Consider the following 22,843-nt stretch of genomic DNA (forward strand, 5'->3'; position numbering starts at 1 on the left):
GGGCATTAGGACCCACACAGACCACAGGGTGAGCACCCCCTGCTGGCCTTCCTAATACCACTTCCAGCAGCAACCTTAGTTTTCCCAGGAGGTCTCCCATCCAGGTACTGGCCAGGCTCAAGCCTGCTTAGCTTTAGTAGGCAACCAGGTGAGAGCTGCAGGGTGATATGGCTGCTAAACATGTTAAACAGCTATGACAGGTGGTTGGAAGGGGAGGGGGTTCAAACAGGATGAGCGATTGGTGATGTCTCATGACGCAAAGCATGTTTTGATGAAAGATTAAAGACAATTTTTGTTTAGTTATTTTTTAGAATAAGGTCCATGAATATATTGACCACAATAAGACCAGGAATAAGTATGAACACTCGGGTCTTTAGTGACCTGGGACCTCTTTCCACCTCCTGTACCTCATTTCTTTTTTGGAGTTATGCCCACACCTCTTTAGTATTCCTCAGCCTTTCTCTTCTGAATAGTATATATATATATATATATATATATAAAAAAGGCAAAATTGCTAAAAAAAAAGTTATTTTTGTAAAACTGCCTCATTACCAAAAGTTTATAGCACCATTAAAAACCCGAGATATGTAACAGTGTCACTTTTTTCCACTTCCATAAATCATATTGTTATGATTATTTCATATCTATATAAGTTTACTGTCACATGATATATATTTATTTTTTATTACATGACAAATGAGTACAATATTCATACAAATGACAACTATATCACATTGATTTTCTGCGGGACAGTGTTGAATAATCAGTATCTCATATGCGTGTACGCATACATATTATACAAGCTATTTCTTACTCAAGGTGGCGCTGATGTTTCAGCGATTTACTTTATTTACATTTAACAAAGAAACAACGTGGAAGTAAACTATAGCAAGTTTAACACATGGCTTTTGTCATTTGGGTGTACTACTGAAACTATGTATGTTGTGCATCTGTTTACACTCAAAAAGTGTCTGAGAAAATACATGTGGGCAACGTATGTGTTTCTTGTAGCTCAATGTGTGTTTGACAGCCAGTTGCGTCTCATGAAATTTCAGTGTGGAAGTAATGAATCCTGTTCTATATTTGTTGCATCATCTCTTTGATGTATGAAAAAAAAAGAAACATCTAAATATATCAGAATATATTCTATTCTATTGTTTTCTAATTGTCTTGAAAATGATTTGAAAATTTGACACTATTTTGGCTCTTTAAAGATCCATTTGTGATATATACATGCCGGGTCGCTAAAGACCCGAGGTATGTAAAAATGTTTGGTGAAAATCCTGTGCATTTAAGGGTTTAGTAAGCAAGAGTCAATTTTGATTTCGTGTTATCTTTACTGTGATTTTACTCACAGTAAGACCTCCTGTGTCAAGTAGATTCAGCTCCAAGCTGTTTCTCAGCACACATGAGAACATACCTGTTGATGCCCTCCTCAGAGAAGAAGACTCCATATGTTATGACCGTCCCGCGCGTCTCCTCCGGGGGGCGCCATCCGAGGCGCACGAAGCGGCTGGACACGAGGACAGGGGCCACGTCACGGGGAGCGGAGGGGAGGGCGCCTGAGCTCGGGGTAACTGGTGGGGGAGGAGAGGAGTAAGTCAAAGAGGAAGTGCGGGGCGACGGGGGCTCAGAGGGCTGAGGGGGTGGGGGGGCAACAGAGGGCGTGGCCTCTGGGGAGGGACAGAGGGGAGGGGGGCGGAACATGAGGTCGGGAGGGGGCGGGGTAAAAATAACCAGAGGAACATGACGAATGGAATGACAATGAAAGAAAAAACAAACAGATATCAGGAAGAAAAGAAAGAGCGATAAGGAAGATCACAGCATCAGAGATCAGTTCACGATGCACGAGCAGGAATGAGACACGTGAACACAGCTCACAATGACATGCCATAATAACCATTTACGCTATGCATATGATTACCCAGAGTGCACTGTTGACAAACAGATGAGATGAAAGCGAGTGTGCTGTGAGTCAACCTGTGAAAATCATTTCTTGTGCTTTCACTTAAATAACACGTCAGTCATTCACACTGCATTCATACAAGACCATTTGGCTGTGTATGTGAACGTACAATATACTGAGCTATAAAACCACAGCAGTGACACATTTAAACTAAAGAACAACTGTGTAAAATACACTGAAAACTACTTTGAAACTGTCGCTTCGCTAGCTATAAGCTACTCATAATTTTAAGTTGTTAAACTACAGTCAAGCAACTAAAAAGTATTTAGCTACACTACAAGCTACTAACAAGTACCCTGTAGCCCTGTAGATTTTTAGATACATAGCAATCGGATGATCATTTTAACTCTGCAATCCAGAATTTCTTTTTCCGTTTTGCTACCATTCATCCATCAGCACCAAAGTGCCATTAAACACTGAGATGTAGTTAGTTATTTGATCAGTCGACAAGTGCTTTTGGACTGGATTAACAACTATGCAAAATGGCTTTAGATAAAAACTGGGCATCACACACTAAATGACTGAGGATCACTTCGGCTGTCAAGTCGACCCGATCACAAACTTGCGTGGAAACACATCCCCCCGTTCTATGAGACGCATGACAGATGTAAACAAACATGGATGTACAGGAGCGCTGCCGTCGATGTGGCTGCTTCTCTTTTCCGAGTCTCAAAAGAAACGGGCCGAGCACATTTAGGTACAGTCTTGAGTGGAAAGGAGGTGAGTGGAATTGAATGTTTTCTCCAATGTGAGCGCTTGTTCGCCATCTCCATATCTTCGTGGTCCAGTTTTGTGGGCGTGCAAGGTCAATTTTTATTTGCTGCTTACCGTATGACTTCATATTTGAGTCGTGGAGCATCATGCACTACAATATTTCCTCTACAGTCAGTTCTAGATTCTCACTTTTTTTTATATCCTCCAAATAATTGGAATAATTTCACTATCCATCCAATTTGAAGAGTTACTGATTCATCTCCATCTTAAGCTAGCGCATTCTGACCTCGTCCGTGCTGACACCGACAATCTTACGACTCTGTTCACACATAGCATCAAAACTGAACATTTATTAGGTAACGTTAGACCTTCTCATTTAAGGTAATAGCCAGTGCTAAATGTATGTTTTTTGTTTGTTTGTTTTTCTCGAATGGGTCATGTTCACACATGATCTCTGAACTGAAAATTGCAGGCCATTTTCTGGAAAAGGCTGTATGTTTAAAGGCGACTTTGTTGATTGTTGGTTAACTGCATTCTGCAGTCTCATGTGTTGAGACTGTTTATTCAACCACTCGTCACGACTCTCTGATTTAAGTGTGTTTACACTCAGATTAAACACTCGAGTGAAGAACACTGTGCAATCAAAATTCACAATGGCAAACACTCTTCCTTCCTGGATTAAAGGAATATTCTGGGTTCAAAACAAGCAATTGTGGCATAATACTGATGAACAAGTCACAATTATTTTTTGTGGTACTCAACATTATGCCACAAATGCTGTTAATTGAGCTAAACTTGTATTGAACCTTGAATATCCCTTTAATAAAGGTATACCTGGTGCAGTACAGGGGTGTCATGCCCATTCATAGATTTTTGAAATGGATTATTTGAACTTCCAAAAACACATTTGTGTGGTTGTATGGGGGGTTGAATTTGGGTTGCAGTGGCTGACCTTGGTGCACCCTAAAACAAAAAAGGTGCCCTGGAAAGTATGTGAAGAAAAATAAATAAATAAATAAATAAAACCAGTATATTCAATGAGAAAACATTTAGGTCAGTGCTCGATTTTTTTAACGAGTGTCTCTATATGACAGATCAATAAAAAATGAGGAAAGTCATTTTAGAGGCGGAGAAAGTCATTTTGATTGCATTTTGACTTTAAATCTGTAGTGTGCAATTTCTGCACCACTAGCAGCATCGAACACAATTGCAATCTATTTGTTTGAATGACTCCACATAAGAACATTGGCTCTACCAATTGTGTGATTTTTGGCGCTGGACAATCTGTTTCTGTTTGATTCTGCTTCAAATTACTGTGAAATTACACTTCACTTTAAGAGCAACAAGAGTCGTGCACAACTGAATGAAGTTTAGATAAAACGAAACCATGGAAACAAGACGTGGCGACTGGACGGAAATGTGAGAGTGTTGTGACATGGCAGGTAATGAGCATCCAGATGAAAGCACAATACAACCAGAGTAAAATAACTCGCAGTCACTTTATTCAGTGAACACAACAAAACACGTCCGTGTGTTAGTGAGGTCGAGTTATTCAGGATCAAATTGTCTACTCTCACACACAAGTAACAAAAGCAGCCTAAAGTCAGTCCTTTATGCCATTTCATCGTAAGTGCCTCATTACATCCACGTGAGTTGGCAACACAAAGCCGCGTGTTCACATGCCCGTCTGAGTACATTCATCATCACACATCACACTAAGCAACAAGCGTCATCATACCCATCAGCCGCTGCGGTATACATGCTGTTCAGGTAAAAAAACTATTTAACAGCTAAACAGACAATGCTCCCTGAAGTCACAGTAGTTCGAGGTGAATATCAAGCTTTTCAAAAAGGATTTAGATTACAAAGATTATAGAAATGTAAAGCCTCAGTATTTGCGACAAATGATTGCAGCAGAAGTCTGCACGGTCCTTAAAATGAAACTCGGCCAGTCCCCGAGACCTAGTGACCCGACCCTACCCAGCCCAAACGGTACTGTCCGATTTTTAACCCGAACCCAAAAGCGCTTACTCTATTTATAATTTCTTCTCCTAGCAAGTATTGTTGAAATAGGCTCTACGTAGGCAACTTTCATAACAGTATTGTAACCTATACACAGTTTTACAAGGTATGATGACTCCTCAGCACACTAAAGCACAAGAGAGCAAAAGCGCTGAAACTTTGCTTTGTGTAAAACAATCTGAAATCATGTGTAACAGTGTAACAGTCACATCAAGCCCTCTTTCCAGCCTGAACTTGTTCAGAATGTTGCATCTTTGTAATTCCTGCACTAAAAACATGCTAGAATGAAACTGAACACCAGTTTCTCGACATGTGTTTTTTTTAAACTTGACACGGTCTCTAAAAAAAATGTGCTGGTCCAACACAAAACACTAAAAAAACAGCGGGACGCAGTGCAACAGTTAAAGAAATAAGTTCAACATATGTTTACATAGGAAAACAATGTAAAAATGGCAAATGCATTTTGGGAAAAGGGAGGGAAATCATCTAAAATGCTACACAACCAGCAGACTTTGACTTGTGAGACATCAGTATAATACCCATTAATGCTGCATGATTAATTGAATTAAGATTGAAATCGCAACATGTCCTTGCATGATTACTAAACCTTAAAAGGCTGCGTTTTAAAATATAGTCTGTTTTTCAGCGCTTCATTCAGCTCTGTGTGAGCAAGCGGCGCCCTGTAGTGGTCTAGTCGGCATTATCCACTATACCAATGTATTACAGAATTTAAAAGGGGGTTTTCTTTCTTTAGTTAAAACTTTTTATTTTTCCATGATGTGGTTGATATTTCCATGGCATTGCCCAACACATGCATTGTGTATGTGTAATGTTCTATCATATACTGTACATAGTGCATGTAAAATGTAAGCTCTGTTGTTTCAAACTGCAAAAACAGAAGTTTAAAAATGGATATTTAACAAATAAACAGGCTAAATAACTATAAGAACTTATTGCACAAAACTATCAAAGTAAGAAGGTGATGCATGTACACATCATGACATCAAGCAGTTTAAACCTTTATAATGCAAATACTGTATTTATTTAAACAGTGTCAGACAGAATCAGCAAAGACTTTAATCTCTACAAAACACTTTACAAATACGGGTTGATGCAGCGCTTTAATGGCTGAAACAGCTATTTAGACTAGTGTCAGAAATTACATTTTCTATTAAGGGCACCCTGGAGTTTAGGGGCATTGTTTACCAATATGAGGGAATTGTTAGGACAGATTTTTTTCTATCATTGTGTTACGTCAAATACTGAAAATTAATCAATTCCTTAAAATACATGTTAAAAATGAATATTCAGATAAGCGGTTACCTATAAATTTAACCTCGTGCGACCCTGTGTCCACATGTGTGGACGTTGTATTTTGGCTTCGCTATACACAACGCATCATTTAAATGAATTAAAACTGACTGAATCCTGTTCACAAGACTTTACACTGTCATTTAAGGGTTAAACTTCTGGCGCACCACGACACATGACACAACAGCATGAAGTCGATTTCTGTGAAGCGCTACTACGGGTGCAGTGCCAACAAAAGTGCCTCTGGTAAGAAACCTCTTTACGTTTCTTCATTGAAACCTGTTTGGTTGTAAAGAATAGTATCTCTAGTTTCTTTTGATATGCGGCTTTAAAAAATCCATTTATTTTTCCTGTGTCAGCACGCTGATAAACATGATGTCCACATATGTGGAAATTAGGACTGGGTTCCCTCAAATGTTTAAAAAACATGTTAGTTATTTTGAATAATTTTCAACATTAACACATCTGTGGGTCATTTCGCTTCATTTTAATATAAATATTGTTATTGTTTTATGTTGTTATCACAGTACAATATGGCTCTATTCATTAACATTAATAAATGCATTCCTATATATTTACTGTACATTATCACATTGAGAATAAATATATTCATGCAAAAGCTGATAAATGTGTCTTCCAGATGATTCATATGGAGTTAGGATGAAAATAAGGTGCATTTCAAACTGTTCTGAGACCAGTGCAGACAGACAGCACACTGGAGGTTAAGTCATTCACTAAATAGGGAGCAAGGGAGCATCCTATAGCTCTCTATGCAGTTAAGTGCATTCACTCCTAAAATCCGATCAAAAGTTCAGTTTCAGGCTGCAGATGATGTTTGGATCACTCAACATGTTTGACAGACATGTGACAATGATAATCAGTACATAGATTCAGAATTTATAATGGATCATTTTATTTTAACATGCTTGGCAGTGATTGGATGTTGGCTATTACTTTTAATAATTATTATTAATTCATCTTTTTAGAAAATCAGCTGTAATGTCTGTAACATCTCAAAAACATGAATAATCAAAACTCCTGGACACATAATAAACTATTTGATGAAAAAAATATGACTTTCTATAGCTTGGTATTATTTAAAATTTCACAGTCCTGCTGTTTTTAGGGAAAATATTTGCTCTAGAAAAAATATATATATTTTTTTTGCTTTTTCTTTATTAGGTGCTACTACTTGCAAATCAAAAAGGGAAATGGAAAATGCACACAGCAGTCACACTCGGGTCTTAGGAAGTTAAATGAACATCAAATAAATTTCATGTGAGGTGTATATATTAGGTCTAAAATAGAAAAATAAATATCTCCAATTTTACAAATAAGAAATAGAAATCATAAATGGCACTTTCTTTTTTTTCCCCCGACATTTTCAATTTCAGGGTCATTATTGTCACCTTCAGTGGCATTGTTTCTCTGAGTGGCATAATTTCTGACCCTGGTTCAGACCAGACGTGTTCTTGTGCTCAAAAAAGCAAGATGCAGCGCAATGAGCAAGGCAGAACGCAGGTGTCTCAAGATGCTTTTTTCTTCTCCCTTTTTCTCCCCAATTTGGAATGCCCAATTCCCAATGTGCTCTAAGTCCTCGTGGTGGCGTAGTGACTCGCCTCAATCCGGGTGGCGGAGGACGAATCTCAGTTGCCTCCGCATCTGAGACCGCCAATCCACGCATCTTATCACGTGACTTGTTGAGTGCGTTACATGCACAACTCACACGCACAGCTCACCGTGCACCCCACCGAGAGCGAACCACATTATAGCAACCATGAAGAGGTTACCCCCTGTGACTCTACCCTCACTAGCAACCGGGCCAATTTGGTTGCTTAGGAGACCTGGCTGGAGTCACTCAGCACACCCTGGATTCGAACTCGCGACTCCAGGAGTGGTAGTCAGAGTCAATACTCGCTGAGCTACCCAGACCCCCACAAGATGCGTTTTTAACAGTTGAAGTTCTTTTACTGCATCTAAAAACACATTAATCTATCGCATGTTTATATGAAAAACAATTGAAACAGGGTCAGAGGAAGCTTAATGAGGAGGCACACATAAATTCTCCTGACACAATAGTTATAATTGATGTTTCACCACTTTTTTAACAAGCTGTTAATCAAAACTGAACAACATAATGGCAAGCGCTCTGAGGAAATGCAGCTGCGCAAAGGCAACGCTCTGAAACGACGCTTGAATGAGACATTTCATTTTACAAATACATTTTACTTGGATTCATCTGTCGTCGTTTCCTTTCCTTGCATCTTTTCCTCATATCCAAAGAGGGAGCTGACAGGATGCGAAGGGAAGGGACAGTTTTAGAAATGAGAAGCCATAGACGAGAGAGTCGCTGCACTGTGTCTTTGCCGGTTCTGCATTATATGTGATTTATGTTAACGTGTCTTTGTTGTTTTTGTTCAACAACTGACAGTAAAGAACATAAGAGATTTTCAAACAGACATCATAAAGCAAGTTCGTGCATTAATAATAGGCAAAAATTGTAGCCATTTTACAACATTTTAAAGTCATGGAATATATAAAGTGACAAATACAGTGAGAAAATCAGTTTTGTACCAATCCCATACACTGCAACAATAAGGATACCTTATTCCTGGTTTGGAAGCGCGATTAGAGTTTGTTGCCTGTTGCCCTTCAGAGAAATGCGCCATGTCTGTCAAACACAGAGGCGGTCCATTTTGTACTGCTCTCATCACGGACGTGATCGGTCGAACAAAATGTTTGTTCACCTAAGCCAAGCAGTGGAGTACTTGGATGCATGTGATGGAGTATTGTCCTGCATAAAGATCATGGCCTTCTTGAATGCTGAGGATTTCTTCCTGTACCACTGCTTGAAGAAAGTACTTTCCAGAAACTGGCAGTAGGTTTGAGAGTTGAGTTCAGTCCATCTTCAACTCGAAAAGGTCCAACTACCTCATCCTTAATGATAGCAGCCCATACCAGTACCCCTCCTCCACCTTGCTGGCACCTGACTTGAAGTGGTGCCCTGTGTCCATTAGTGATCCAGCCATGGGCCCATCCATCTGATCCATCAAGAGTCACTCTCATTTCATCTGTCCATAAAACCTTTGAAAAATCTGTCTTCAGGTATTTCTTTGCCCAATTTTGATGCTTCAACTTGTGAATATATTCAGTGGTGGTCGTGTTTCAGCCTTCTTGACCTTGGCCATGTCTCTGAGCACTTGGCACCTTGTACTTCTGTACACTCCAGGTAGGTTGCAGTTCTGGAATATGGTGGCATTGGAGGATAATGGGTTCCTGGTAGCTTCACATTTAATTCTTCTCAAGTCTTTTGCCGTTAACTTTTCTTCTTCATGCACCCCAGGTGACTATACGCAACAAAACGTTTGATTGTCCGGTGGTCACACCTCAATAGTTTAGCTATTTCAAGAGTGTTGCATCCATCTGAAAGGCATTTTACAATATTTGACTTTTCAGTGTCAGTTAAATCTCTTTTTTGGCCCATTTTACCTGAGGCAACGAAGCTGCCTAATAATTATGCACACCTTGATATAAGGTGTTAGTCACTTTTGCCACACCCTCCCTCATTACAAAAATACATACCACCTGAAAATGACTGAATCCAATAAGCATTCAAGTTTACGTTTGGAGTTGGAAAATGTGCGTGGAAATAATAAGATCAGAATACTCACTTGCCTAATAATTGGGCATGCAGTGTACATATATATATATATATATATATATATATATATATATATATATATATAACATGACTCTGTAGTTGTTTCAAACAGATCCAATTTGTAAGTAGTCTAATTAATATGTTATTCTTACTCAAAATAAAGGGTATACTGTATATAAACAGTATGTACTGTATATAGGTGGAATTCTTTCCAGATGAAGTGCTATTTAAAAAAAAGCTTGTGTTTAGTGTGAAAAACAAGCCTGTATCAGTGTTCATGTTTATAATAAAAAGGGAGGTGCGTTATAACTACTGTAATAGAGTTTTTAATAAACATGAGCCTCACTCTTTTCAGTTTGCTTAATGCAAATTGATTATTTGTTAGATACTTTGCATAAATAATCATATCGTTTGTAAAAGAGATGTAGGACTATTCATTGATGGTAATCCACTGGTAGATGCTCAAACTTCGTTCTGTATACTTACAGATATGCAGGAACAAGCGCATGTTTATACAGTAGTGAACTGAGGAGGAAGACTGGCGCACCATCAAACTCTAACTACAGTGAGACGTTCCTGCCCTGCACTCATTACTATGGTAACCATCCGGGCTCGTGCGGGATCATTACACTGAACAGAACATTCTGGCACAGTGAGAATGTGGCGCTCAGAACATTCTGGCACAATGAGAATGTGGCGCTTTAAAAATGTAAGTAGGTGAAAAGGTGCTCGTTCTTTAATTTCAAAGGCAGAACAAAGAAAATGTGTGATTGAAATCGGAATTTTAATTTCAATGGCTGCTGTATGCTTGAAGGACTTTAAATGCTGTAAAAAATAGAGATGCTACAAGCCTCATTAGACACATATTATATGTCCATCCCCCCGTTTCTATTTTATAACTCTCTTATTTGCTTTCTTTTGTAGCCAGTGCTCGAATATTTTACCTTTTCAACCTGAATTAAATTCTCATCCTGAATAATGTATTTCATGTCTATATTTGCAGCAGTTACATGATTTTGAGTTGTTATTTCACTCTGTAATTTTCAGTCAAAGATTAGAACAGCCCACAGCACACAGCTGATGAAAAATACACTTCTAAATCCCTCAGATATGTATTTTCTTTTGTTCCCCCTACAAGTGTTTTTAGGAAGCCACTCGTTATTTTTATGCATAATGTGCTTTGGGGTAGACCTGGCCTGCTAAAGAGAGACGGACTCCATCCCTCCAGGGAAGGTGCCGCTTTTCTCTCTAGTAATTTGGCTCATAGTCTTAATAGTGATAGTATTTGGGGCCCAGGTCAGGAAGCAGACAAACTGGCTAATCCGAACATCTGCTAGCTGCCTTGAGATGTCACACAGGTCACATAAACTACAACAGATAGAGACTGCATCACCTAGATATCACATAGTGACTGTGTCTGTTCCCTGAAATACCATACACAAACCCCTCACTAAATCGTTTAGAAAAAATCTGATTAAGGTCAAACTTAAAAAAAAAAAAAAACAAAAAAAAAAAAAAAGAAATTGAAGATAAACATAATTTAAAGGTAGGGCTACTAACCATTAGATCTCTTTCAACAAAAGCACTAATTGTAAAATACATTTTTACAGATCATTGTTTGGATGTGCTCTGTTTGAATGAAAACCTGGCTTAAATCGGATGAATATATTAGTTTAAATGAATCTTCTCCCCCAGGTTATTGTTATAAACATGAGCCTCGTCTGAAGGTTCGAGGAGGAGGTGTTGCTACAATTTATAGTGACATTTTTTGTGTTACTCAGAGGACAGGATATAAGTTTAAGTCTTTTGAACTAGTAACGCTTAATGTGACACCGTCAGATATAAATAAATAATCTCTGTCGTCTTTTGTCCTTGCTACAGTATACAGATCACCAGGGCCGTATTCTGATTTCCTTGGTGAATTTGCACATTTTCTAGCAGATGTAGTAGTTACTGTGGATAGAGCTTTAATTGTTGGTGACTATAACATTCACATTGATAATGAAAAAGACACATTGGGATTAGCATTTATCAATATTCTCAACTCTCTTGGAGTCAGACAAAATGTGACAGGACCAACTCATCGCCATAATCAAACGCTAGATTTAATTCGGTCATATGGTGTTGATGTTGATACTAATTCTGCCGCAGAGTGATGACATCTCAGATTATTACCTCATCTCTTTGTCCTCAATCTACACCACGCTAGTGCTGTCAACAGGGATGAGAAACTAAATTCGAATTTTTCACTGAAATATTTCCAATATTCAAATGATATTCAAATTTTAAACACATTATTCCAGGTAGGGGTACAAATCTTCGTGACATCGGATTTTTAAATTAATGTTGTCTCTTACATCCACAAGAGGGCACAATATATCCTACTCAGCACCGTTATAGAGATTGTTTATTGCAAAGAACATATCTGGCTGTTAACAAATGTGTGTAAAATGATAAAGTAAAAAGATTTAGCCTGTTTATATCCTTAAATCAAATGTAAAACAAGAAAAGGAACGTTTCAAAAGATGATTCTATGTTAACTTGAAAATCATAGAAATACAGTTGAATGTACGTACCTAATGCTTATGCAGCGATACGCTGATAAGAGAGCAAGACATAGTCAACACACAACTGCCAAAGACCTCCATCTCAGGGGGGCCGTTCACTCCAAACACGTCAGTATTTTTCAATGTAAACATGCGCTAGACGGCGTCTTTGAACGTTGCACTGTCGCGCTGTTTTTTCAGCGTCTCATAAAGAATCTATGAATTTTTTCAGACACTGTGTCAATTTGAAAGGAAATTCAGCATTTAAAACGTGTTGTAAGACACCCGTACTCTGTTCTATTCGTTGCACTGCATCTGTTTTAGTCCAAGAAAGTCAGTTGTTTTTATCTAACTAAAGTAGCCTAATTGTGAGTTGATGGATATATTAGGTGTATGCCTGGCTGAATAGATGATCGTAATGAAAGTGATGGAATATAGCATGGTAAAAGGTCACTTAAGTGCTGCGTAGCTAGACTATTCTGTATGCTGTTGATTGAGCTTAACGTGTATTGAACCTGGAACACTACTTTAAGGAACCAGAATCTAAAACTGGAATCAGAACCACAATCATTAATTTAATTCAATCTTTTATCACACAAGAATATTTCACACAAACTGGCTGCTGAATTAAAACCTCAAAATTCCTAGCAACTTCTTCATAGTATCATTTAGCACTTCTGTTGTGGATCTTTTTATCACTGTGAAACACAAAATAACTCACTTAAAATAACGCCTTCAGAATTTGCTGTTATTAAGGTGTTACTAGCATTAACAAGCAATTTTATCATCACACCTCTCTCTCTCTGCGTGCATTTAATGTCAGTTAGCTTTACACAGTGTAAAAACTGCTGCTCTTTTGAAGTAGAATCTCTTCTCTTTCCAATTTCTTGCTGTTCTATCCTGGACATTCGCCTTCCTGCTGAAGAACTGATAGAAAGAGTTTGAGCAGGTGTTTTGTCAAAGAAGCGTTAAATTTCTGCAGCAGTTGTTGTCGCTCTGTGCCAGAGAAATAAAACGCCTGTCCACTTTCCTCTGATCACAATGAAATGGAAGATATTTTCTTCAGTCTGTCCTGAGCAGTGGCCACCGGTGCAAAAACAGGCCTGAGGGGTTTATTGAGGTGAACCATCACTCGCCACAATCCATTTATAATGTCGTGAGGATCATTAGAGTGCCACGAGATCAATCTAGAAGGACATGTTCTCACTCTGGATCTTATGCTCTTCTGTTTCAGTATATTATTCGCCCGCAGATAACAGAAAGCCATCAGGAAGACAGATATATACATGTCACAGTGTTTCACATACTGACAGCATGTAAGTGAGAAGTATATACACCACCGTGCTCCTGGGTCAAAGGCTTTTCTTCCTCCAAATGTTCATTTTATGGATATATGGATCTGTTTTTGTCAAGCAAGTGGAGTGTTTGGGCAGCGTATGAGTGCTTCAAAATTCGACCAGCAACATTTTGTGAAACTGCCCACTGGAGAAACATGATTAGTTGCCTAGAGTAACTCTACTAGATGTTCTACAATGACCTTTACACTGAAAAAAAGATATATATATATACTGTGGTGAAGTGCTTTTTGAATAAGTTCATTAAGAGTGAACTTGAAAATATTTAGTAAATTTTACATTTGTACTCACTTCAAGCTTGTAAAAATGGTGTGCTGAATGACTCCAGCCAGGTCTCCTAAGCAACCAAATTGGCCCGGTTGCTAGGAAGGGTGGAGTCACATGGGGTAACCTCCTCGTGGTTGTGATTAGTGGTTCTCGCTCTCAATGGGGCGTGTGGTAAGTTGTGCGCGGATCGCGGAGAGTAGCATGAGCCTCCACATGCTGTGAGTCTCCGCGGTGTCGTGCACAACGAGTCACGTGATAAGAAGCGCGGATTGACGATCTCAGAAGCGGCGGCAACTGAGTCTTGTCCTCTGCCACCCGGATTGAGGTGAGTAACCGCGCCACCACGAGGACCTACTAAATAGTGGGAATTGGGCATTCCAAAATTGGGGATATAACTTTTTTTTTAAAAAGCTTGTAAAAATGAATGCTCTAGCTAATAAGTAACAGGGTTTCTGCAGGTTTTATGAAGGTAAATTTAAGACTTTTTAAGACCAACTAAAGAAAAGTTAAGGAATCAATGTGTGTGTGTGTGTGTGTGTGTGTGTGTGTGTGTGTGTGTGTTTGGGGGGGGGTTGGGGTGACATTAAAATTACATTTTGTTTTTATTTAATACTGCCCTGAAGAAGCTATTTGACATAGCACATCATCACATATATTCCACACGACAAAATAGTAACCGAATTTACACATATGATCCTGTTAAGAAGTTTACATTCCTTGGTTTCTAATATGGTGTGTTGCTTTCTCGATGATCAATGACTGTTTGTGTAATAATTGTTCATGAATCCCTGCTTTGTCCTGAGCAGTGAAGATGTCCACTTTTCATAAGAAAAAACCCCAACTACAGTAAAATCATTTGGTTTCTCAGCATCTTCTGCACGTTTGAGTTCTTCCCAACAGTGGCTATATATGAAGTCCAAATTTTGGCAATTGAGGGACTAATACACAACTATTACAAAAGGTGCAAACAATTATTGATGCTCAGGAAGGCAACATAAGAAGAACCAAGGGGTGCAAACTTTTGAACAGGATGATTTGTGTAAATAAGAGTACATTTTGTGTTATGTATCTTTTGAAGGGTAGTACTACATATAAAAATATAATCTCTTATAGGCTATTTGTATACATTCTGAAAGGGGTGTGGAAATGTATAAAAACAAAAGGGTTATGCAAACTTCTGCACTTAACTGTATAGGCTATCTAGTTTGTGAATATTTATATTTTATTTTAGATTTCGTTTTTTCACGATTTTACCACATTTTAGCTTTTTTAATGTACAAAATCCATGTAGCCTATCCATATGTCATATTGCATGTGTAATTACTAATTCAAAATGCAACCCTCACATCTGAACATATAAGTGCTTGTACTACGTAAAAAGTGCAGTGTAGCTGTCTAAATGTGACATTGTCCGATTTACCTCCGTGTTCGTGGGGAAATGAACATTACAGAAAAATACTCGCTTACATATTCACGTGCTGCACGAAGAAATGGATCGGCTACTTTCAGCTCGTTGTTGAAAACACATTTTTTATTGCTGCATTTGTACTTGTGCTGACTGACAGGATGACAAAGAGTGCGCGCCAAGCGTATGACGTCATTGCCATGATATCCAGATACATTTCAGCAGATTTGCAGAAAGACTAGAATGAAAGTATCATCAAATCAATGTGCAACTCTTCGAAATTGCTTCTCTTCTCTGCAAATGATACCAAAGACAATAGCGAGAAGGAAAATGAGTACATCAAATGTAAGTACAAAAAAATCAGTGAGCCTACCAGCTGAAACCAGAACATAATTACAATGTTTAGAGAATTGTCGGGACACACCTCTTAAAAATGGGACGTCTGGTCATCCTACTTAAACGCAATGAGAAATAAATCCCACAACGAGAAAACAATCCCTCATACAACATTTAATGCCATGACCTTATGAATTAAAGACTTGTTGCTCTGATTTAAAACCTTTTTATGGCCTTATTTTGGGGAAGGGCGAATTATGACTTTTTAAGACCCGCAGAAACCCTGAGTAAATATAATTTAGGACTGTTTATCTTTACAATGCACACCCCAGTGTGTAATGGTCTGTCAGGAAAAACACAGTTTAATCTCACCGTCTCTCAAATGACACTCTTTATCCTCCCAAATCAACAGAATGACAAAACATCACAAATAAACCTTGAAGCTTTGTGTTTCAAAATGATACCAGTGGTGTGACCTCTTCATCAACACACACACATCCATTCCTCCTGTGCGACTCTATTTCACATTCAACCTTACGTCAGTCTGGGAGATCCACAGACAGTCCGTTTCTAATTTACACAGTAACAATAATAATTTGTCTGTTGAAGCAGGCTGATGATCCCACGAGCTGATGGTGGACGCGCTGTTAGTCAGTTGATTGAAAGCTTTATTGAAGCACGACAACCTGAATACATTTGACTGATGTTTCAAGACAAATGCTTATATTCCGCTCACGGATATAAAGGCTTATTTTCATCTCTCTGACATAAAGACCCTCCACCGTTGTGTTAAACGGTGCATTGTTCAGTGCAGCAACTGAAGCGTGCATCACAAAAGGCAGGTTAATTTTCTGAAAAACTGAGATATATAATAGTCATGAAAAATAAAATGAGTTTTACACCATGATATTAAACAAATACTGGTCTGTGACCTCTCTCAGCGCTTTAGCGTTACCCGCTTTCGTGCATTGGTTAACAAGTAAACCAGTCCACTTCACATGCAGTTTCTGGTGTGACGCACCAGGCTATTTGACTAAATCTTTTTTATTGTGCATTCCTCCCTTCAAAAACAATCACAGCAGTGATGGATTCTATAGGAGACGTGCAATTCAGGAAAAATAAACATGCTGCAAATTGATAATGATATCATGTTCTAATCCCTCGTAGTCGATGCTATTTGGTTTGTCGCTTGTCATGCAAAACCACGTCTCTAAAAATGTCAGAAAGAATGTAGGTTGATTCACTCTATATGTGGACCAATGGCAAATGAATAAACTGAAGAAAACATGGCCGTGACATCGAGACCCTTGAGTATTTCACTGGCTGTCATCACACAGAGAGAAGGGGGCGGAGAGTGATGGTCATAAATCACAACTGTGTTTATTTGTCAAACCTGACACATAACCACATCACAAAGAGTAGCATTGAACGACTGTATGGACCCCCAAAACAACTGCAAAAACAACATTGAGTTGACCTGGCATTTCATTCTGATTGGCCCTTTATTGGAATGTCTTGCCAATGTTGAATTGTATACTGACTTTTGACTATCTGCATCAACTCTGGTTCACCCAGTTTATTCTGGCCAAGAACCGCCAGCTTATCTGACTCACATTTAAAGAAGTTATTGGTTTTTACATGGCCTTTAAGGATGAATTGATAGAATAGACAGTGGCAGAGCTAGGGTGTGGCCAGGGGTGGCCACCATGGACCGAAGCCTGGCCACCCCATTGGCCACCCCGCTCGCAACTGCCGCTTTGGTCATTTTTTGTCTTGGGCACAATTTAGTTTTTAGAGGTGGAACTGTCTCTGTACAACCGCAACACACAGGAGTCTTAACATGTGCACACACCAAGGTCGCCGCACCTCTGTGTCCCAGATGTCACTATATTCCCCCCCCCCCCCCTGAAAATTTCTGTGCCACTACAGACTGATCGCTGGCCCCTGCCAGGCCACCCCTGTGAAAAACTCCTGGCTCCGCCCCTGAGAATAGATGATTCCACAATAACAGAGTGTGGCAATAATAGAGTGTGGCATGACAGTCTTTGCAAAGTTTTCCAGTTAAAATATATAAACATTCTTAAAACCACATAAGCTTACTTGGTAAGTAAAATAGCTCAAGATATTAAGTATTGTTTTAAGGGAAATCTGACCAAATGTAGTGAACATCAGGCTTAACACAGAATCTTGCCAATGGGGTAAGAAAAATGTTGTGTTAAGGGGCCGGTTGCACTAGTTATAATATAAATGGGCACTAAGGGTGTGTTCACACTTGTAGATCGGTTCTCTTGGTCCTCTTGGTCCGGACCAAAAAAGAAAATGATACATATAGTCCTGGTTCGCTTAGCGTTCACACTGGCAGTTTTAATACCGAACCTAAAGATACAAAACAAGCAGGCATCAGTAAAAAGTCACAACCTGATTGGACAGCTTTTATGATATATATTTTGCGACAGAACTTGCCAAACATCAAAAACAACGCTGGCTGCTGGGCGAAATGCGCTTGTTAGATTAATATATGTATATATGGTGATATTTTTACCAGCTGAGAACAAACGAAGAGCTAATAAATTGTGTAAAGGAGTCAAAACAGCACCAGGAATTCCTCCGTTGCGTACACAAACGAAGATATGCTGCAAGGACAGCTGACGGCGGTTCCGACGCCTATACCGAACTGTAATGGGCAACATAGCTCCTACAATGAGAAGAACCAGGTATGCTTGAGGTCAGTATTAGGCAAATTACTTCCTGTTTTTGGTCCGTTTAGACGTCTTTGGTCCATGCTGCGTTCATATATCAATCGAACCGCACCAGAGTTCGTTTGGAAGCGGACCGAGACCCACTATTCAGGCAGTCTCGGTCCGCTTGTTTGGTGCGCACCAAGGTTCGGGTGACAGCGTTCACACTTGTTCAAATGAACCGCACTAACAGAGCAATCGCACCAGAGTTCGTTTTAATCGAACCAATCCTGCCAAGTGTGAACACACCCTAAGTTATAACTTACGCACAGCTAAATATTTCAGTGTTGCACCATTAAACGTATCCGTAGATGTAAACTTAATATGAATGGAAGCCTCCGACCAGGAGTAATGGCTTAAATGAGCTCATGTTTTTACATGACAGACTTCAATCCTTTTTATATATCCAGGATTTTCACGGGCGGCGAAATTACCCATTATGCGTAGCGCATACTCCCAACACGGATGCTACAGACTTCCGGTTCGCAACTTATTCATATTACCAAGCACTGAAACAGTCAAAAACGATGGAACACTCCCTGTTTACTTAACGTAAATCCTTTTCTCACTAATATCTGTGCATGGACGCTTTCGACTGCAATCGCTTAATAAATAAGTACACGATCACACACATTTACATGGTAAAGTTACTACAGTGGGCTCTCACGCTTTCTGCACACGCCCTGTGTGTGTGTGTGTGTGTGTGTGTGTAAAAGAGAGAGAGACACACAGACATTCAGTGCGCAGACAGAGATATCACATTTATGATGCGCTAGATTTCACCGGGTTTCTTGTTGTACACACAATGTATGATGATGATGATAGAAAGCACTTCAGTATGAAAACGAACAAATCTGGGAATCTGAATCCGACCGGACGCTTTTTAAGGTCCAAAAAAGAGGACATGTACGTGAAAAGAGGAGGTACGGTCTCCCTAGGTTTCATTTAAAAATCAGCACATTTGAAGGACGTATCATTTGGAATTATCTGTCAGTGTTTTAAAAAAATAGGCAAATGACGGAGAATTATGTTAATGCAACCTCTGCTTATTGCATCTGGTGCGACTCAAAGTTTTTGGCATTGACAGCTTTTGGGTGGGTTTATTGTTTTAACATTCATTTTCCAGTAATTTTTTAAGCCACCTGTAGTTGTTATAACATCCACTAACAGCACATATTCTTCAAGAGCCTCCGATGATCGGCATCACCAGTAACGTTTGTCTAGCTCTAGTGTACAATAACAACAATTAAGCGGAAGTGCGGAGCATCTGAGAGGGTGTAGCTCGCCGTATTGGAGACATTTTACACTCATTTACATTTACAAGAGAGAACATTATGTAACAAACTTACTTCTTATTGGATCTTCAGCATGAAACTGTTCTAAATGATGCACTTTCCCGTGTGCATCGCCCAGTGTCAATAACAAATGTTAATTTTCTCAGTCTGTTGTTTTAGTGTTTATTTATTGCCCCTTATTTATTCAAGTGTAACAAGATCAAACTGAAAAGCACAATGTTTCAACACTTCTGTTTACAAAGTTGAAGGCTGCTTATTGGATCAATAAAGGTAAACATAATAATGCGACTACACATTGCTTTATGGAGAGCTTACGACCTTCTAGCTATGTCTTGCATTAAGAACAGTTGGTGCAAGTAAATTAAGTACTGACTTAGTTACAAACTGCCCTTAGTTTGAACATTACATCCCAACTCAAGTGAGACTTTATAAACGGCTGGTGCAACTCTGCTTTGATGGACTGATATACACCTATGTGGTGTAAATCAGACTGCTGATTTCAGCAAGAATTGCCAGTTTTACACATCAGTACAATATCCTCCAGCAATCAGTTTCTCCTCTTATATAATGAACTCCTTAAGTGTTCAACACTTTCCAACAGCATTTATACATCGCCCTTCCCTCCATCAGAAGCACATTAACGACCTCCAGACCAAGTATAGCCTGAAATGAGCCAATCTGTCCTGAATGAGGCCGTCCCAGTAAACCAACAGCTGTCTCATCACCTCACAGTCATTTCTAAAGTTTAACAGATCCATCAACCTCCTGAGCTGTCCATCACTGGATAAAGTCTGAGATCATGACCTGTATTTCATCAAAATACAGCTCCACAAATATCTACTTCACTTCTTAACTTCAGCTCCAATGGCACTAAATACAGGGGTGACCTCAGCTGTGACCTCACACAGATACAGTATGTTATCATGTCGTGTCAACAGTGAACATGCCATTTTGGGTTCTTGATACAAGAAGAGGGGCAAAAAAAAAAAAAGAAGAAGAGATAACTCCCCAAATAAGGACAGTTATTGATGATTGCAAAATAATAATAAAAATAAGTGATAACATTTACATGATTTACAAGCTGAAAATAAAAATATAATTAAACAAAACAGTCAAAAACCTTTTTCGGTCTAAAATAACATTTCTACGTACAGATTCAACATGAAAAACCTAGTAAATTCATTAAACATCTTACCTTTTACAATTTAAGACAACTGTGAGGTTATCCTAATTTTAAGATGTTATTTACAATGATTTTTATGAAAAAAAGATAAGAACTTTCTTAAGAATTTATTCGGGAATGCAAAATATTCTTAACTTTTTTCTTAAGTTAGAAATTAAGAAGAAAATGGTAAAGAAGAAATTTCTTCTTACGAATGTTTCGTGAATCCGGCCCAAGGCCCTTAGTGAGTCAGTTTAGAAAAACGAAAGGTGCAAAGCTCACGCATAAATGAAAATCAACACAAAGATGATGGTAAGTTAAAAATAGATGCAAAGCTAGTAAAATTAAATACATGGAACACTTTAATAAAAATAAATAAATAAATAAATAAATAAATAAAAAATCAATTTGACACTTTTATTAATTTACTGATTTATTAAGAGACTTAAAAAAATAATATATGGTTTATTTAAATATTTCGCGATTTTTTTAATTATTTATTTTTAGCATTTGCCTTTATGTGTCTGGCAGATGCTTTTATCCAAAGTGGCTTACAGTGCATAATTTTGAGATAATTAAAATAATGATTTTAAGGCTTCACGCCATGAAAGATTATGTTTATTAGCATATTAGTTGTTTTTTTCTTTTTTTCTGTGGTATCAAAATTGGCATAAAGAATCATGGAATTTGACTGTCATTAGTATCAACTACTGAAATGTATGTACCATGACAACATTCTGGTACAAAACGAAAGCTTGATGGAGCCCAATATTCTCTAGCATGCCAAGTGACTTTTCTTACTCTGCAGAAATATGATCACAGTCAAACCCCAATTGTCTAGACACTATCAAACTTTAATAATTATATACATCAGTCCAACACACAAGTATCACCCTAATAAATAACCTGCCCGCTCACATCCAGAGAAGTATTTGAGAACAGTTCATAGTCAACTAGACTCCAGATTCTTATTTTCTCCACTGTACATGACTGCATCTATTTGTAGGAGTCAAAATATTGTGAAGTTTCAGACCGTTTCAAAAAGACATCACAGTTTGAAAATAATGTCAAAGAAAGAGTGCAGTGGCTTTGTTTATCTTTAACTAAGGCCAGACAGCAGCTCTGTGAATGCAAATGTATCTCTGCCTCATTATTTGTCCAGACTGTGATCTGTTTTTCGTTAGAGGAAGTGTTGTTGAGTAGCAGACGTCTAAATGCTTCAGCTCATAATGATAGCAACACCAACACAAAGCTGCTGGTATGGCAGCATGTCTGTTGTCGGTGGCCTACACGACACTCGCCAACGCAGGACTTATTGTCTCCGTCAGTGTGAAACCCTGATGAAAAATTCACACACCACTCGTCTCTCCAATGGCATTTGGCACAGTAATAACCATTTAGATGAAAATCAGATTGCAGTATCTGTGTGAATAACTATGCTATCGTACAGTGATGGCAAAATGTCCCTGCTGGAAAATCCAGCAAAACCCTTCTGTGTTGTTATTATTTAACATCCTGTGAAGCTGTGACTGATCAAACTAACCCAACATGAGCAATCACAACTTGAGGGTCACTATCTGAAGTTGTGAGAGACGAAAGCACTATGGCTGCCTTCGCATCATCCAGGTGGATGCTGCACACTGGTGGAGGTTGATGAAATTCCCCGTATACAAGAGCCTGACCGATATGGGATTTTTGAGACTGATACCGATACCGATTTTAGAGAGGGAAAATTCACTGATTACTGATATGGTGGCCGATATAGCAAATTTTTGAGCTGGAATGAAAACAGACCTTTTCTACGTGGAGTTTTCACTGATTTTGCACCAATATGACTATGCAAAGGTACTCAGAAGGCTGTTTTCTTAAACAAATATTTTTTTTATCAAAGAATATTTGACATTATTATTATATATTGTCAACAAATTCTAGAAATGAACACTGAGAAAATAAAGAATAAATAAAAATACAATAAATAGCTTAAAAAACATCAGTACTGTATGTTCAATATCAGTCAGTTGCTGACCATTAAAATAAAGAATAAATAAAAATAAAATAAATAGCT

General features: G+C 38.5%; 1 protein-coding gene across 2 annotated transcripts in view; it reads right to left on the minus strand.

Moving 5' to 3' along the window:
• Window positions 1-22,843, minus strand: part of LOC127439993 (netrin receptor DCC-like) — a 330,771-nt gene that overhangs the window by 107,635 nt on the left and 200,293 nt on the right. For both annotated transcript variants that reach the window (XM_051696333.1, XM_051696334.1), the window contains exon 8: window positions 1,421-1,577. In XM_051696333.1, coding sequence (XP_051552293.1) covers window positions 1,421-1,577 — 157 coding nt within the window. The remainder of the gene's footprint in view (window positions 1-1,420; window positions 1,578-22,843) is intronic.

Source organism: Myxocyprinus asiaticus, chromosome 4 (genome assembly GCF_019703515.2).
Source record: "Myxocyprinus asiaticus isolate MX2 ecotype Aquarium Trade chromosome 4, UBuf_Myxa_2, whole genome shotgun sequence".
Classification (NCBI taxonomy): Eukaryota; Metazoa; Chordata; class Actinopteri; order Cypriniformes; family Catostomidae; genus Myxocyprinus; species Myxocyprinus asiaticus.